The sequence below is a fragment of the Notechis scutatus genome, chromosome 2 (assembly GCF_049901735.1).
Source record: "Notechis scutatus isolate UNSWTSFEM ecotype Mainland chromosome 2, rNotScu1.2, whole genome shotgun sequence".
NCBI lineage: Eukaryota > Metazoa > Chordata > Lepidosauria > Squamata > Elapidae > Notechis > Notechis scutatus.
The window spans coordinates 144,287,398-144,306,387 of record NC_142010.1 but is presented as its reverse complement, the minus strand read 5'-3'; the positions used below and the strand labels follow the sequence as shown (position 1 = coordinate 144,306,387).

At 43.3% G+C, this 18,990-nt stretch overlaps 1 protein-coding gene across 1 annotated transcript in view; it reads left to right on the top strand.

Moving 5' to 3' along the window:
* The window catches only part of LRP1 (LDL receptor related protein 1), a 321,609-nt gene that overhangs the window by 286,678 nt on the left and 15,941 nt on the right, over positions 1 to 18,990 (top strand). The window contains exons 65-79 of the mRNA XM_026673900.2: positions 603 to 719; positions 2,086 to 2,205; positions 3,012 to 3,134; positions 4,414 to 4,539; positions 5,269 to 5,385; positions 8,287 to 8,393; positions 9,247 to 9,379; positions 9,794 to 9,913; positions 11,532 to 11,654; positions 12,428 to 12,571; positions 12,811 to 12,945; positions 15,694 to 15,813; positions 17,620 to 17,888; positions 17,985 to 18,163; positions 18,242 to 18,348. Of these exons, the coding sequence (XP_026529685.1) occupies positions 603 to 719; positions 2,086 to 2,205; positions 3,012 to 3,134; positions 4,414 to 4,539; positions 5,269 to 5,385; positions 8,287 to 8,393; positions 9,247 to 9,379; positions 9,794 to 9,913; positions 11,532 to 11,654; positions 12,428 to 12,571; positions 12,811 to 12,945; positions 15,694 to 15,813; positions 17,620 to 17,888; positions 17,985 to 18,163; positions 18,242 to 18,348 (2,040 nt within the window). The remainder of the gene's footprint in view (positions 1 to 602; positions 720 to 2,085; positions 2,206 to 3,011; positions 3,135 to 4,413; positions 4,540 to 5,268; positions 5,386 to 8,286; positions 8,394 to 9,246; positions 9,380 to 9,793; positions 9,914 to 11,531; positions 11,655 to 12,427; positions 12,572 to 12,810; positions 12,946 to 15,693; positions 15,814 to 17,619; positions 17,889 to 17,984; positions 18,164 to 18,241; positions 18,349 to 18,990) is intronic.

Here is an 18,990-nt window from a genome sequence, read left to right as displayed (position 1 = left end):
GCCACCCCACTCCCTTGGATATAATTAAAATATAATTTTAATTCTAAAATTAAAAGTTATTGCTACCAGTGGTCAGCTATTTCAGAACATTTACAGAATGAGCAGTAAAATGCCTGGTAACAAATGGTTGTAAGAGTCGGCTTAAAAGAAAGATCGTAAACAACAAAACTTTTAAATTGGCCCAGATGTGAGAAGTTTGGGGCCTCTTGGTTCTCTTGGTGTACTGATGAGTTGTACGAGCACTCTCACAGAGCAGCTTGACTATTTACCTGCATAAAAATTTATGCGGTTATTTCCTCTTCCCCAGGATCAGAAGCTGTGAATACTCTTCCAGATAAATGTTGGTCCTCACCACTCCATCATTTTCTTAGCCTTTGTGAATTGCATAGCCTATAGACACCATCTCGCTTACCTAGTGCAGTATAGTCTGATTGATGGTGGTTCTTCAGAGTCTAAATCAAAGGTCTACCCCTTCATCACCTGCCTGGTCCAAACTTGAAGCCAGGGACCTTGTGCTTTGACTCTGTACTCTCCCAGTGAACTAGAACCCACAGGGAGCTGCTTCTAAGGCACCACATCCTCTTTCCACTTATTCTTTCCAGCTGAATTCAAGTGTCGCCCAGGGCAATTCCAGTGCTCTACAGGAATCTGCACCAACCCAGCCTTCATTTGCGATGGGGACAATGACTGTCAGGACAACTCGGATGAAGCAAACTGTGGTAAGTATCCTCAGCCTTTCTCACATTACTCCACAGAAGTTGTTTGAGCTCCTTCTCCCCCCCACCGGGGGGAAATTTCAAATCAGTCATGTTAATATGTAATCCCTTATTTTAAAAGTTAAAAAGTTCAAAACCATAAAAAATGCAAAGTGACCAAGCTACCCCGAATTCACTATTGACTCACTCAGAAAAGAGTAAAAATTGGGGAGCAGGTGGTGGTTATAAAACAGCCATTTCTCAGAGTCATTTCTAGTGTGAAGATCAGAAAAAAATTGCCTCCACCCCTACGAATGAAGATTCGTGCTGTGCTCTCTGGATGGAACCTTTCCTTCCCATTCCTTTCTCTTCCCTTTCCCTTTCCCTTTTTGATCTTCTTAATCTTTAATATGATAGGAATGGCAAACCAAGGAAAGCAAAATGAACCTACGCAGAACTGCTCTTTCCTCCCTACTCCTCCATTTCCCTGAAATTTCAGAGTAAAGACAAGAACATCTAAGTACATGGGAGTCTTTCAAAAATGACTGCTATGGAAATACATCCCATGAGAAAGCCTGACAAAAATTAGGATTCAAGGGTGTAACTGGTCAACCGTCTCTCTTGTCAACTGTCCCATGAACACAGTTCCCCAATCTTTCCGGGTTGGTGGCCCAGAGTGAGGGCAAGGGGGGGAAAGAGGGGATGGTTTTGTGGGAGGGGCAGGCGCATACATGCGCACGAACACCCGTTGTGTGAGTGGGGACACAAGGGTCCACAACGCTTGCGGTGACACTTGTGCAGATGTGAGTGCCTGCACGAGTGCGTCTGTGAGTATCCACGATGATCACGCCAGTGGGGTCACGAGCGCTCACAATGGTCACAGCAATGCTCGCACCAGTGGGGCTGTGCAGGTGTGCACATACTCGCCCACCGGCCAGCTATTCACACTGCTCGGTGGTCAATAGGTTGGGGACCTCTGCATTAGCGTATGCAGGAAAAATAACTCCTGGGACATAATTTTACCAACAGTCTAATTTTACTGAGAGGGTTTCCACAGACAGCTGCATAGGTAAAGTGCCCCCTTTCCCCTTGAGGCTTCCTACTGTCCATTGTTCGCTGATCCAATGCTTTCTTTGTGTTTTGGAAAACAGTCTGTGCCCTTTGAAGAGTTCCTATAACATGACCTTGAAGCGAGGGGAACTTCCCCAGGGCCCAGCTGGCTTTCCTGATTCCTCAGCCCCTCCCCAACTCCCTCCAAGGCTTCCACTCCCCACCCTTTCCGTTTCTGTTGTCAAACTGTGAGGAAAATTGCAGGCAAGGTTAGAATCCCAATCGGCTTTGACGCGCTCTCCCTTAGAGCTGGGTTCATTTCTCTCTTTTTCTCTGTCAGAAGTCCATGTCTGCCTGCCCAGCCAGTTCAAATGCACCAACACCAATCGCTGCATCCCAGGCATCTTCCGTTGCAATGGGCAGGACAACTGTGGTGACGGAGAGGATGAGAAGGATTGTCGTAAGTAAAGCGACTAGGGTCCTTTTTCCTGCCAGTCTCTGATTGCCAGGCTTGTCAAAAGATCAGATGTGCTTGCACGATTAGCATAATCTCCATAAACATCCAGGGGAGTTTGTTTGTACATGAAAGCCAAATTATAGTGTATTGCTAATTCTGCACCATGTTAGTAAAATCGCACTCACAAAAAAAAGATGGAATTTTGCAATCTGTCACCATGAATCAAAGTAAATAAATCTGCAGGTGTTGAGGTTCAGGGTGAGATGTGGAATTAAAGCACAGGTAGTCCTCAACTTACACCAGTTCATTTAGTGACCATTCAAAGTTACAATGGCACTGAAAAAAAGTGACTTATGACCACTTTTCATGGCTATGGCCTTTGTGGCATGATCATGTGATCAAAATTGAAATGCTTGGCAGCTGGTTCATACTTACAACTGTTGCCGTATCCCAAGGTCATGTAATTCACTTTTTGTGACCTTTGGACAAGCAGAATCAATGGGGAAACCCAGATTCACTTAACAGCTGGCTTAACAACTTAACAACTGCAGTGATTCACAACAACTGCGGCAAGAAAGGTCATAAAATGGGGCAAAACTCACTTAACAAATGTCTCACTTAACATAAATTTTGGGCTCAACTGTGGTTATAAGTTGAGGACTAACTGTATGGCTTTCTTCAGTGAAGAGGTAATGGCCAACATATATTATATTGTGGGTCATTGTCTGATTGCATAGAGTCGGCATTGATTTCAAGGAACTCCCATTATATACCAGGGTTATCTCCTGACTCCACTTCCTTTTTTACAGCGGAAGTGACTTGTGCTCCAAACCAGTTCCAGTGTGCCATTACCAAACGCTGCATTCCACGAGTTTGGGTTTGTGACCGTGACAACGACTGCGTGGACGGATCCGATGAGCCTGCCAACTGCAGTAAGGCACTATGCACACTATGGGAGCTGGCTTTGAGAAGGAGAGAATAGTTCTTATGTCCCCAAGAACACCCAATGTCTTGCTTTGGTCTTCCTTTCTCCATTTGAGTCCCTGACATGAAACCTGAAAAACCAACTGTTTAATGGCATTAGCCTTTGTGGACTTATTGAAAACCACTCAGTTTTCTTGACTTGAATATTTCTGAAACGAGAAAGCCTGTAATGACTATCTAGCTTTCTGTGCCTTGGTGGCGACCCAGGTGATCAAGGCAAGGCAGACCTCTAGAGCAGGGGTCTCCAACCTTGGCAACTTTAAGACTTGTGGACTCTGGGAGTTGAAGTCCACAAGTCTTAAAGTTGCCAAGGTTGGAGACCCCCTGCTCTAGAGAATCCTTTATTTCTCTCAACAAATGTTCCAGCCCTCCAACGACTGGGAAGGCTCCACCCCCACGCTTCCCTGAAGGCTGCCCCCTCAGTCTCACAAACCCAGCCCCGTTAGAACAAAGAAAGACCACAGAGTAGGAGCACACTCACCGGGCAAGGTCCAGGATTCCAAGTCCAATCCACAAGGCAGAGTCCAGGCACAAGAGAAGGGCAGTCCTGAGGACAAGAAACGGGCCCCAGACAAGAAGCCGTTCTACAGTGAAGCAAAGGCCACAAGAGAAGGGCTAGGTCCAAAACAAAATGTAAAGAGCAATCTTCCAAGTGAATCAAGGCAAACAGCAACAGGCATGAATCAAAGCCGGGGGGAGTGTAAGCCAAAGTAAATAATTGTTCCTGGCAAAGAACGGCTTCTCTTCAAATGACTCCCCTCCAGGTGTTCCTTGCGAAGAAGGGTGGGGGCGACCTTTCCCCGAGTAGCCTTGCAGCCCTTCTCTGGGCTTGTCTGTGCTGCACTCTGCTTGCTCTTGGATCGATTGGAGCAGACAGCTGTTCCTCATCAGAGGAGATCGACTGCCTATCGGCGCAACTGACACTCAGCAGCCGATCCTCTCCTGTGTCTGTGCAAGCAGGCAGTTGTTCTCCATCTGGTCGACCACCTCACCCAATGCCTGAGGGGCCCAGGACAGCATCCTCCTCAGCCCCTGGCATCTCCAAACATCCTAAGGGAGACGTGCCTTCCCTGTCTGACAGTCCCAGTTCTAACTCCTCCTCTGAAGGGGCCATGACAGCTGTGTTAGATGGGGCCATGACAGCCGTGTTATTGACATGTGCAGTTTTCTAAAAGCAATCTGTTTGTGCCTCATTTTTCATTTCTTCAATCTTTTTCACTCATCAAGCACAAATGAGATGTGGTCTGGATGAGTTCCGGTGCAAGGATTCTGGCCGATGCATCCCAGCACGTTGGAAATGTGATGGTGAGGATGATTGTGGAGATGGTTCAGATGAGCCCAAGGAAGAATGTGGTAAGTTGACTGTATCATGGGTATTTTTAGAAGGGATAGGGGCAGTGATGGGATTCAATTTTTTTTATTACCGGTTCTGTGGGCGTGGCTTGGCAGGTGTGGCAAGGGAAGGATACTGTAAAATCTCCATTCCCTCCCCCCTCCTGGGGGAAAGTTACTGGAAAGTCCCATTCCCTCCCCCACCCCAACCTGCTTTTCAGCAGTTTTCCTGTGCAGGGCAACAAAAGAAGACCCGGCCGACCAGCTGGGACTCGGGATGCAGAGACTAGAAGGGGGCAGGGCCAGTCAGAGGTGGTATTTGCAGGTTCTCCGAACTACTCAAAATTTCCGCTACCGGTTCTCCAGAACTGGTCAGAACCTGCTGAATACCACCTCTGGGTAGGGGCTAGCAGGCTGCATGCACTTCCTCGTTCCCAAGAATTTGAGTAGATATACCCTTTGGGGGCAGGCTGTGTGGTTCAACTCTTTTGCTAACAGCAGCCAGTTTCTAATCTTAATCTGTTCTGGACACTTTCCATGCTGCCCATTGTGTGCTACAATGCGGGATAAAGGTTTCCCAATGTTACAACGTGGTCCAAAACTGTTCCACATACTATTAGAAAATTCTTCTCGGAACATGTGCAATTGCAGATTTTTACTGCAATTTTCTTTAGCAATGTTGTTCATTTCTTGTTCATTTTTTCTTTCTTTCTTTACCTCTCCACATTACACATTCTTCTTTTATTTTAGATCAGCGGACTTGTGAACCCTACCAGTTCCGCTGCAGGAACAACCGCTGTGTTCCAGGCCGCTGGCAATGTGACTATGACAACGACTGTGGGGATAACTCGGATGAGGAGTCCTGTAGTATGTGCCCACTTCAACCTTATGCTACCCTGTTTGCATGTGGGGAGGAAGGAGATGACCTTTTCTTACCTTTTCTTATCTACTTCTGCCTAATTTTAGGAAGGTTGTAAGAACAAGAATTGCTTGTAGAAAACGGGTACTGAATAAAGCAGGCATCTCTTCCCATCAGAAAAGTTCCCATTAGTGTAAGAAGCGATAAAGAATTGAGCTAGAAAAATACTGGCTGAGTTTCAAGTTCAATAGCTGTAATTTGAGAAGACAAATGTTGTGTGCTGCTTGAGCCATACCCAAAAGATGCCCAACAAGGCAAATATTTCCCTTGCATTTCTTCTGTGCCAATTCTTGTGATCATCTCAGCTGGTGGTACCTGCATGAAAATAATTTCTTTGCAGTTATTGTATCCCCAACCAGATAGGCCTGAGAAAAGGTAACAGGAAGACTCAATTGTGCATATCTTACCAGAATAAATTTTTTAATAAACTATCCTAAATAGTTCCAAAGGTGCTTTTTCAAGAGGCAACTGGACTTCCTGGTTTTTCTTTGAAGACGTTTCACTTCTCATCCAAGAAGCTTCTTCTTAAAACTGAAGAAGCTTCTTGGATGAGAAGCGAAACGCCTTCAAAGAAAAACCAGAAAGTCCAGTTGCCTCTTGAAAAAAGCATCTTTGGGTCAACCATGACCTGGATGACTGAGAATCTCCATAGACGTTACCCTAAATAGTCTTTCTATCTGCGTTGTTTTCATCTTCTGGTACCAAACATTTGGGTGCTCTTCATGTACACTTCCCCTTCCCAAGATATCTAAGAGGAATCCTGGTCAGATGAATATTCCAGATTTTTTTAACAGTTGTATGCAATATTCTTGGGTGAATTGTCCAGAATGCCAATTTGCTGAATGCTCTGGATATTGATCAGACTGATGACATTATTGAGATGTTCAAAAAGATTATCAGCCTTTGGTATCATATCCCAAGATGGAAGGGAATTCCATAGACAAATTTTGCTTTGACTAAATGGTAATCCTTCTGCTGTCGCTGTTTGGTATCGGTTGACCAGGATAAAAATGTCCAACAGCGTGATAAAGATAAAAGACAAATGATCTGTTACAAAGTAATGCTTTCATGGAACCTTTGGGTGTTGTAATGAAGCCAGGCTTCCGGCAACTATTTTAAATCTTTTAAAATACCTCATAAAATACCTCATCTCTTCCCCCCTCCCCACTAACTCCTGTAGATGCTAGAACATGACTACTTCTTTTGGTTTGTTCCTTACCATACTGTGTAATTTGAGTTTGTGCCATTTCACTTCATCTTATGTTTTTCTCCATTTTCATACTGTCGTATCGGGGCTTGCAGAGGTAGGTTTCTGTCAAAAATGTTTTCCTTCCCCTTTAAAACTTTAACTGTGTTGAAAGGAGGGGAAATTATTTGGAGGTTTCATCTGTATTCCCAGGTATTTGCCTCTGTATTCCTTTTGCAGGAATTTAATGGAGGTTTGTCTATGTGATGTTTGCTGGAGATCTACCTCTTTTTCAAGTCAATTCTACTGCACAAACCAGGCTGAACCGTCTTACCTCTTAATATTTCTACTGTCCCTTCCTTTACTGTATGAAATGTTTTGAGAAAGAGCCCAAGATTGAAGCAGCCAATTGTGGCATAGTAAACATTGGACAATCAGTGGTTACCATATGGGGTGTGTGTGCATTGGTTCTGTCCTAGCACCTCCGTTGGGGCAGAAATTGCATTATAGACTTGTTTTCTGAAACTGAGGATTCACTTCTTACGGATAAAGTTGATACCCCGGTAGAAATTGCTTCTCTCAATGCAATTTCCTATGTTGCAAGCAATTATAGCAGCGTTGGTTGAAAACAACAAAACACCCCAATAAGATAATAACCAAGTTGAAAGGGAATATGGTATCTGCTTGGTTCCATAAATCTAGGGGATTCTTTGCCCATTAACTTTTTATGAGGCAGGGAGGCAAGGAAACACCCAGAAACTTTCAATAATAGTGTTGAATCTCCCACTGAGGGTCTCTAAATTAGGAACGACAGAAGGTGGATGGCAAACTTCTGCTGGAACTCTGGATGATTTGCAATAGTTTCATAAGCGCTACTTGCTCCCAGTTGTATAACAAATAACAAGACAATCTCACTTTCTCACAAGCAGTTAAAACAAAAAAGTCGGATAAAGGCATATATGCATATTATGCAAAAGGGTGTGACTTCAGTCCTTATACTGAAACTAGCTCTTAAACTGTATATGTCCATGCTTTCCCTTGACTTTTAAGTACATTCCTGCAGAAGGTTCTCTTTTATGGATCTCTATTTAAAAACAAAGCATATTACCCAGTTCTGGAGTTTTCTCTCCTAGTTGTTGCCAGGAGCAGAGACTAAGAAACTTGAAGCTGTTTCTGTACTTGACATTTAGTAATCTCTTGAAGGAACTTGCCAGTCGCTACAAAGCTAGTATATGGTGTGTGGCAGGCAAACTCTTCAGACAACAGGTGAAACAGGTCAAAGTTCACAAGTCGAAAAAGTTGAGCTGAGATTGTTAGTGTGGCAGAAGCTGCTGTTTATTTATTTCTTTATTAAATTTGTTTGCAAGGCAAACCGCTGTGGATAATGTGGTAGATAAACTCAGAAATCATTGTCTTGTTACCTCTTTCTCTTTACTCCCACCCCAACTTTTCTTTTTTCTTCTCCTCTTCTATGTTCTGTTTCTAGTCAAACTGAAGTTAAGAATTTTCTGTGTTACAATAATCGGGCTACTTATGCCCACCCTGTGAGGCACTAAAAAGAAGCAACGATGTTGATGTGTGTGAATTGTAGAATAGCCACAACTCACTACAGGTGTGTTGAAGCTTTCCGGCTCATGTCCCTCTCTGCTTTCTCTGCTTACAGAGCCCAGGCCTTGCTCCGAAAGTGAGTTCTCTTGTGCCAATGGCCGCTGCATCGCAGGCCGTTGGAAGTGTGATGGGGACCATGACTGTGCCGATGGCTCTGATGAGGTAAGGCCCAAGGGTGCAAAGTGGCAAGAAAGAAGCTATGTTGAAGCTATGTCGCAACTAGCTTCTAGTCTTCAGCTTGGATTTTTACAGTAGCCCTCACCACCTTCAAACTGTCCAAAAGTGTTTTGAGTATAACTTCAATAGCAGGGGTGTCAAACTGGCGGCACGCAGCCTGGATGTGTCACACACAGGCCACACCCACCCCAGCTCCGCAAATGGGAAAAATGTCATGAAGCGTCAACGTTGACGGCAACGTGACGCAGCAAGTTTGACATCCGTGTTCCATAGTCTTTGTAGATATGAATCAAATGTTTAAGGAAATTGTAGCTTTCATATCTGATTAACATCTAATGGGGGGCAATGGTCTTGTTAGAAGTAAATAGAATTTTACTTGAGTGCTGGGATCAGCATAGCCTGCGTTTAAAATAATTTTTATAGATGAAAAAACATGGATCAGTTTGGTGTGCCTAGTAGGAAAAACATGAGTTACTGAACAGCAGTATAAGTAACTGTTGGGAAAGACCCATAAGGACGCTTTGATGGAAGTCGCTTCTTTAGAAATTAGATAAATTAGATAAATCTTTTTATCTAATGCTGATTCTGAGAGGGAAAAAAAAAATCAAATTTTGATTTTATATGACATCCACTTAATTTTGCATTCTTCGTTCCCTTCCTGTGTAATCCCATAAAGTAAGTTGTTATATTCTGAAAGTCCTATTGCAATTACTATGATATTAAGACTCAACAACTTCGGCTACTTAGGGAAGCGTTATGGATTCAGACAGAGCAATAACTTAATATTAGATCACTGCTCTCTGACCTGAAATGCCCCCAAAACCTTGTTCCTTCACAGAAAGAATGCAAGCCACGCTGTGAACAAGATCAGTTCCACTGCAAGAGTGGCCACTGCATCCCACTGCGATGGCGCTGTGATGCTGATGCCGACTGCATGGATGGCAGTGATGAGGAAGACTGTGGCACAAGAGGTAAACGGCAACCCTAATTTCTTCCCTTGGAAGAGAGGACACCAAGACTAGGCGTCAGATCCCAGTGCCCAGATCTCAGTTTTATCTCTATGGGGAGGGGATGACTAGGGAATTCTGGGAGTTGAAGTTCATACATCTTGAATCTGCTGAGATTGAGAAACACTGGTCTGAGTGGAGAGCAGGCCACATGCCTACAATGATCCCTGCTAGGATACTGAGGCCTTTGCAGCCATGGAAGGATGCCCAGACACGATGCTATCCTGGGTCTGGTTGGTATGTGTGGATTCCTGGTTGTGGAACTTATCGTTGCTTTTTTTTTTTTTTTACATCGTTTGATGCTACTCACAACTTAGGTGGGATAGCAACGCTCAGGAATGAGGTTGCAGCTTACATGTTTTTGTGGCTCCTTTATAGTGCGGACTTGCCCTCTGGATGAGTTCCAGTGTAACAACACTCTGTGCAAGCCGCTGGCCTGGAAATGTGATGGTGAGGATGACTGTGGTGACAATTCTGATGAAAATCCCGAAGAATGCTGTGAGTATCCTCGCTCCTGTGATTAACCCCTGCTTCTCTTGTTCATCGTTTTCTTTTTTCAGCTGATTGGCTAGAGCAGGGGTGTCCAACCTTGGCAACTTTAAGACTTGTGGACTTCAACTCCCAGAATTCCTCAGCCAGCAAAGCTGGCTGAGGAATTCTGGGAGTTGAAGTCCACAAGTCTTAAAGTTGCCAAGGTTGGACACCCCTGGGCTAGAGGTTCACAGGGAACGAGGGGCGCCCAAAACCTAGGCTTTGACAACTGTTCAAGCCAGAATCAATGCTTCCTTCTCTTAGATTCTCACCACACTTCTATATCTTACTCTCAGGAGTTGAGGTGCCCAGAAATTCCAGAGTGACTTAAGGAAAAAAGCAATGGGTTTTGTGCTGTATTCTGGGAGGAAGCTGACAGCTATATTCTATACTGTATCCAGTATAAGGAACGCTTACAAGATTGTCACTTTGAAAATGAAACAGTTCTGAGGAATTGTCTAGATTCACATAGGATGAAATTGGAGGAATTTCACCAGGGCCCCCTGATCTTATGAAAGAGGCTTGAAGATGCAGAATCTGAAAAAACCATTGTTCTACATCAGCCACAAAGTTATTGGTACATTGAGAAACAAGACAAGAGAAAACGTTGCAATGGTTAGGGTACAAAATTAAAACGTGTGAGTTGTTTGTTCACTATAGATATGCAAATATTTAAAAGTCCTGTTGGTTAAACTGCCTACACTATTAGGTCAGAGTTTGGGTTACCATTTTTTTTCCTACAGATTAAAAGAATGAAGACTGTTCCATAACAGTTTATATTTAGAAGTGTCAAAATATACAGGAGTATATTTTTTTGTAATTTTCATCCCATAAAAATGGCCCAATAATGTTTTTTTTTTAAAATGTAAATTGTCCTATTTATTTTAAAGGTCAATTCTATCAATGCTGAAGTCCCCCGTGGTGCAATGTCCAGTTAATTTCTGGTGGCAATTCCTTACACCCTTTATGTTCAAATCCCCAATTATTCACAAAAGTCACAGACTGACCCGAAGTTACCAGCTCTTAAATCATTCTTTCAGGGACATATGTTATTGGAAAGAAGGGCTGAGGGTGGGAGAGAAAAGAGATAATTTTATAAACCATCTTGAATTCCAGGCTTAGAAAAGGCCTCCGGGGAGGCTTGGGAAAGCTGCTGACCACAGCACATTCAAGGCAGAGCTGAATAGATCCATATAGGAAGACTGATACCACTTTAGTTGTCAGATGAAACAATCTCATATCTTGCACAGTTTACCATTCAGGTAAAGCAGCTGAACTGAGAGGGTGACCATAGTCTTCCAGAAGTCACAGGTGTAAACAGTGGGCTTCCAGCACAGCTGAAAACCACTGCTATATTCCCCTATTCTCTCAACCTGAGGGTGAGGGGCCAGGGGAAAAAAATTAGACGGGGTCCAGAATCCTACAGAGCCCCTGAAATTTGTATTTTCCACAGTGCAATGGAGGAATGGGAAGGGGGAGAGGGGAACCGACCACCTGTTTTATGGCTCCCGAAAATGCTGTGACTTCAAATCATTCTGGTTCGCCTTTTTTCACTCTTTCTCTTCGCTTCTGTTTTCTGCCGCAGTGAAATTCCAGTGTCCTCCCAACAGACCGTTCCGTTGCAAGAATGATCGTGTGTGTCTGTGGATTGGCCGCCAGTGTGATGGGATTGACAACTGTGGCGATGGCACCGATGAGCAGTTCTGTGGTGAGTGGTTTCTGCTGTCTCCTAAGATTTGCAGAAGCACGGCAAACTCTCCCTACAAGTAATAAACTACAATCTTGGATCACTTGTACTAATCCTATTGTGTAACTGACAGGCAGAAGCCAATAACCATGAAGTTAATGACCACCATAAAAAAAAAAGATAGTCAAATCAGGTTAGTGACATGGGTTGCCCATTTTACAATCATCACAACTTGCAGCCATAATGGGCAGGTTCCATTGCAGTCAAAAGTCAAGTCGAATGTAATTTGCCATTACCTCATTCTAGAATATTACCATCTATAGCCCTGGCAATAGATATTACCAACTACAGCCATGGCAATGGTTCACCATTACCTCATACTGAGATACTACCAGCTATAGCTTGGATAATTCCAGATGGTCTGTCATCCGAGGCTGATCTGATCAGCTTGTTTGGAATCAATCTTAAGTTTGGGTAGGTTCCTCTAGAACGGTCTTCGTTTTAAGGAGTTCCCCCTGTGTTTCTGCGTGAGCCACAGCCCTAAGCTTCCTGAGGGGGAAAAAAGAAACAAGATTGGAGCATTGAATTGTGTGGAGATATAACAGACAGCTTTCACGGTGGATGAATTTACTTGCCTTGCCACCCAAGGTGATAGTAAAATCCAGCCACCTCTGTGGAGACACAGACTAGATTGGTGATTCTTCGGAAGGGAAGACAAGGGAATATAAGAGATCGAACTGTGGCCTCGCGAGGCATTCCTTTGGCTTCTCACTGCCACCGTTTTAACCCCACAGATTCACCAACCACCAGACCCAGGAGCTGCAGCCACGAGAAGAATGAGTTCCTGTGCACCAATGGGAAATGTATCAGTGCTGAGCATCGCTGCAACTTTTTTGATGACTGTGGAGATGGGTCGGATGAGGACAATTGCTTGCAGGGTGAGGGGTCAAATCACCAAGTGTGGATAATCTTGGATAGCAGGGGAGATGTGTTGTTTTTTGCTTCATGTGTGGGAGTGGGAGGGATAGCTTGGAACACAGAAGGACAATTGTCAGTATGGTAGGATGAAACTCCAAATGGTTTGACCAATTACATGCTCGCACCCCCAGCTGCTGTGCTATCTCTCTTGTTGATGCTGCTGATGTAAAATTGGTTTATTTCCATTTTGTGCTTGCAGATCCCAAGACGTATGGATGTCACACCAATGTAACCATGTGTGGCGATGAAGCCAAATGTATCCAGAGCCCCTCATCTGTTTACTGCACCTGTCGCAGTGGCTTTCAGAAAGTGCCAGGCAAGAATTTCTGCCAAGGTAGGAGGCCAATTGTGTCCACTGGATGCTGTAAATGTTGTTATTTTTTAAAAAGGTATTTTTATGAGTTCTTCCTTCTCCATTTTTTAAAGTCTCCAACAAAGCTTGGTCCATTTTTAAAATCTAAAATGCTTTGGTTGTCTGGCTGTAGCAATATCAATGCTTTCGATAAATCTATGTCACCATCTGTCAACATGAAAGAAGACCTTTTGTAATCCATGAGGGAAAGGAACCACCTGAGTGCAGTCTGTTCTCGGTTTTTGGAATCAGTCAAGTTTGGATAGGTTCCTCTAGAACGGTCTTCATTTCAAGGAGTTCCCCCTGTGTTTCTGAATGGGTCAGGTCCCTAAGCTTCCTGAGGAATAAAAAAGACAAGATGAATTGTGTGGAGATATAACAGACAGCATTCACGTTGGATGAATTTACTTGCCTGGCAAGTAATTTGTATTTATATTTTTGCTCTGTTAATCGGTCTCCTATTTCATCTTTTGTTCTGTTTTATTCTATTCTACCTAGATTCCATATTTATATATTTATGTAGAATCTTTATACTCTGTTCTATCTTCATTGCTACTCTGTAGAGAAATAGCACATGAACATATGCCAGGTCATTTTCTGCAAAGTTAGAAGCCATTGTATCTGATAGTACTTAGTGAATTAAGGCTGGTTAAAAATATTTCTACTCAAGCAGGCCTTTTTGTTGTTCTTGACATTCAGCACCAGGAGTTCCCATCTTTATGCTCCTGCTATGGAGGACAATCTTTCTAATCCTTCACCTTGTTGGCATTATTGCATGTGCATCTGCCCTTCCTTTGCAAAGAGCAAGAAGAAGTCATCACCTCTATACATTTTGAGAGAGGGAGAGGGTAGGGGGAAGGAGAGGGAAGGAGAGAGAGAGAGAGAGAGAGAGAGAGAGAGAAGCAAATGGGTGGGAAGAGTATAGTAGAAGAGGATTTGAAGTCACTTAGGGAGGAGAAACACCTTCTCAAATTCTTGAAATTGGTGCTGGTTGTCCTTCTGTGCTGTTAATTCTGATTTCAGATTGTTTGTTCATGCTGTGTGTGTGTGTGTGTGTGTGTGTGTGTGTTGCATTATTGATTTTTAAAATTGTTTCCAGCTCTGGGAGCCTTCAAGGACTGAAGGTTGTAATCTTTGTATTAGGGAAACAGAATAAGAGGAGCAACTGCCACAGGATTAAGGAGTCCCTGGTTGGAGAGAGAAAGACCTTTGGGTGTGGCTGATGCAAGGCATGGGAAAGTCTACCAATAGCATTAGACTTTATAAGCATCTTCATCAGCCAAGCTGATGGTACTCACTGCTTGCCAGATGTGCTACAACTGTAATTTGAGCTTTCTTCTAAAACTTTACATTATTCATCCTGCCCTCCCCTTCCTGGCTAATGACAGGAACTGCGGGGAAATCAATTTTTGCAATATACTCCTTAGTGCTAAATTAACACCTGATTGGCAGTGAGATGGAGTACAGGGGAGGAACAAGGACGTTTGGGGATGCTAAACTTCTCCAGCTTCTGCTTTTTTAGTGATAATGATGATAAATCAAAACAACTGGTAACTATGGAAAGACTTGTCCTTTTAACTGGCACACTTTATTTTTTGTTTGGTGGTGCTTGTTTAGAATGGTATTGAATGCTTGCATCTTGTTTGCAAGCTCACAGTCCATCTATAGATGAGAGAGAGAGGGAGGGAGGGAGAGAGGGAGGGAGGGAGAGAGAGAGAGAGAGAGAGACATAAGAAGGAAAGAGTATTTTTCTAGGAACAATCCAAGGCTAGAAGCTAGCCAGCTCTACATTCTTAACCATTCTTAAACTGAGTTTTTCATTCTGATATTATGGTTGCCATGCGTGCATGAATGTGGAGTGGTGCAGTGGCCCAGAGGTGGAGCTCTCACCTCACAATCAGGAGGCTGTGAGTTCGATCCTAGGTAGAGGCAGATATTTCTCTCTCTGGGCACACTGAGAATATATCTGCCGAACAAAACTCCGCATTGGTGACAGGAAGGGCATCCGGCCATTAAAACATTCTTCTAGCTCCATTCAGTTGCCCAGACTCCACTCCGCAAGGGATTATGAGGTCGTTGAACGACAATGATGATGATATGTGCATGAATGTAGATTTCTTGGGAGGAATTTTACTAGTTCCTTGGCAGAAAATATGCCAGAATGGCTCTTGACTTCATGATTTCAGTGAGTTTTGAATGCAGATCCCCAGATCTGTTTCATGAGTATTTTACACTCTTCCTCCCAAGTTTTCATTGTACACACAAAGCCCAAGATTGTTCCCTTTGATTTTTATACATACATAGAGTAGATCACCATCACATTCCCATTTGGTATAAGCACCATTATTCATAGAACATCCCTCCAGTCTAATGAGTTATATGATGGCATTAGATTCACACCATCCATTACAGTTGAAATAATAATAATAATAATAAAAAGTAGCAAGGGGAACCCTGAGGGAATTATTACTTTCCACCAATGAACTCCCTCGTCAATAGGGGACCACATGAGCTATAAATAATTTTGATAGAACCAAGTTCTAATGTACCCTGCAGAGGTTCCCACTTATAGAATACAGAATAAACTGAGTTGGAAGGGACATTGGGGGGTCCTCTACTTATTGTTCTGTTACTCCTGAGTCTTAAAGCAGAAAAAAAGTCTGATTTATTCCACCCTTCGGTCATTTGCATCCACTGATTTTGTTTTCATGTCTTCCTTGTTCTGCGCAGACATCAACGAGTGCCTGAACTTCAGGGTTTGCAGTCATCTCTGCAACAACACCAAGGGCTCCTACATGTGCACTTGTGCCAAGAACTTCCAGAAAACCCATCATATGTGCAAGGCTGAAGGTACCGGAAACGGCGTTAGGCTGGGAGCTTTACTTAATATTCAGTGCAGCGTCCCTGTGTGTATCAGAGGGATCAGCTGATGGTGGGGCTTAATGAGATTTGAACAGATAGGATTACTTCATTCGCCTATCCATTTCTGCATGTTTTTCTAAAGGTTAAAAAAAAATCAGAAATATTTGTCAGGCCTGACATAATGAAACTGGTTGAGCTCTTTAAAAAAGAGATGACAAAGGATCTTTTCCAGTTTAATGTAATGTTTTAAAAGCCAGCATACTTAGAGCAGTGCAAGATTCTTTTCACAGAGGTTTCTGCCATTTTCTAGAATCACCGCAAAGCTCAGTTGTGCTGTGCAGTAGAAAACATCCTAGGTAGAAGCCGTTTGTGTGGAAAGAGCCTGGTGCTGCTGTAATCACAGCGGCTGTTGTAAAAATTAAAAGAGGATCAAAGAGAAAATCCTTGGCAAAAACATTTCAAAACCTTTCTTCTCAGCTTGATACTTTTCCCTGAGGTATGTTGGTCCCGGTATTCTAGAAGTTGCTTCCCTGAATTTCTTTCTGGAAGAACATAAGCTAGCTGGACTTTGTTTCTATTAACTTTTGTCCTATTGGGAACAAAACACTCAGATTTGCTCCTAGCAGGATCAATGGCAGAATACTATTTAATCCCCATTTTTAATTGACATGTATGATAATGCACTGGGTGCCATGACACATACTTTGGAGCATTACCATTCAAGAGCAGAGAGTTCTGGCCTTTGCAGCCAATTCTCTTTAGCTGCTTCTAAGAAGAAGAAGAAAAACAAATTACAGTCTGCCTTATATCTGATCTGAGCAAAATGAGAGATAAAGCTGAAGAAGAGCTGAGGATGAAACTAAAGTAAGGTGACTACGGCATTAAAACACTTGGCTGATTACAGAACTCCATTTTCTCATCATGGGGCCAAGGGGCCTAGTGGACTCCTTGGCAGTCCTGAAGAAAGTTTTGTGCATTTGCCCTCTGTGAGGGAACAAGGAGCCCATGTTAACTTCCTGCTGTGCTTTGGGGGGGAGGGGCTAGAATTGCCAAGGAATTTCATCTTGTCATATTGGATGTACTATAAGGCACATGTATATTTTCACATTTTGGCTGTAGACCAGCATCGAAGAGATACACGTGAGCAAATAATTCTGGAAAGCCTATTAAAATATGCTTTTTTAGGTGGCAGGGAAAACTATAAGCCAGCAAGCATTTAAACTGCTTCCCTGAGGTGTGCAAACATATATAATTACACATCAGGTTAAAGTTCATCATGATAATTTGTTCTCTTTTTCCTGAAAATGGTGCCTTCCCCTCTTCTGTCTTGTTCATCTCTCTGTGGGAAGATTCACTCATTTTCATGTCGGGCTCATAAAAATCAATGTATTATAAGATTTGGGAGTTATTTTATGGATGGTTAGAAAGTAGAGTTAGAAATTAAAGGATATTGTAACAATAATATATACTAAAATTGATTATTTTTGAATAAGCTATAATATGAATATAAGTTAGTAAGACTTGGGATTTGCTTTTAAGGATAGTTTGAAACTGAAATAAAAACTTAATGACAATTTAATAATGATATAAGATGATATATAATGTTGACTGTGATATAATATGAATGTAAACTCAGTAAGAAATATATACCAATATTATTATGTGCACAAGATATATGTACCCAACCGACACACTGTATAATTGAAAGATGGTTTTATTTGTTGTTTTTGTTATAAAAATGAAAAACTTTTTCAAAAAAATAAATAAGTGTAATGGTTCTATTCCTTTTTTCAGGCTCTGAGTATCAGATACTTTACATTGCTGATGACAACAAGATCCGCAGCATGTATCCCTTCAACCCGAACTCGGCCTACGAACCCGCCTTCCAAGGCGATGAGACTGTCCGTATCGCTGCCATGGATGTGTACGTGAAGGGTAACAAGATATACTGGACTAACTGGCACACGGGACGCATATCCTGCCGTGATCTCCCCTCCTCAGCCGGTTCCAGTGCCCCCAATCGTAACCGGCGGCAAATTGATGGTGGTGTCACCCATCTAAATGTAAGTGGCAGAAATTCAATGTCTGAGGAGCCACCAGAACTGGGATTTCAAAAAGGCCTTGAAGCTCATTATGCTTCCTTGCTTTTTCTCGTTCAGATCTCAGGGTTAAAGATGCCACGGGGCATTGCTGTGGATTGGGTGGCCGGGAACATTTATTGGACGGACTCGGGGCGTGACGTCATTGAAGTAGCACAGATGAAAGGGGAGAATCGCAAGACTCTGATCTCGGGCATGATTGATGAGCCACATGCGATTGTAGTGGACCCACTTCGAGGGTAAGAGAGGCCCCAGTTCTCCTTCCAACTTGCCCTGTCCCTGTAGAACGATCTCACAGAAGGCCTTTCTCTTTATAGCGTCATGTACTGGTCAGACTGGGGGAACCACCCTAAAATTGAAACAGCTGCAATGGATGGGACTCTGAGAGAGACGCTTGTCCAGGACAATATCCAGTGGCCTACTGGTGAGTTAAGTGAATAATCTGTGCTTTAGGAGCCCAGTTTTCTAATTGTGATGAGCCGGGGTATGGCACAGAGGTAACACAGGCAGCTGGCAGTTCAAACCGCCCCTTTATTGCTCCAAATTCCCCCAAACGCTCCCATGTATCTGGCAAGTCCCAGAGCAAAGTGATGACACACATACCTCTAGCAGCCTCTGGCTGCAAGTAGTCCAGCACAGCTGCAAAGCAAGAATTCCAGCAGGGCAAATCAAGGAGTTCAGGAAGCAAAGGATCACAGTAATTAGTCCAGAAAGTCAGAAAGAATGCAAGGAACCCAGGAAAGTTTAAATGTCGGCAGCACTCCATGAATTCAGCGTTTGTTCCAAAAAAATGCCCCTCCCCACATCATCTCCTTAAGTCTCAGTTCCCAGGTGTGCCTTGTGAAGAGGGGTGGGGCGCTTTCCTCCTGAGTAGTCGGCTGAGTCTGTGCTGTTCTCGCCTTCTATCCACTCTGCATGCTCGAGGATCAGAAGGGGGCGGTCCTTGCTCATTGCCTAAGCGCCATCTGTCATGTTCACTGCTTAGCCTTTCTTGGTCATCCTGCCCACCCACCCCCTTCCTCCTTGCCTACAAGCTGTCCAAATCTTGAAAGGCCCTGGTCTGACT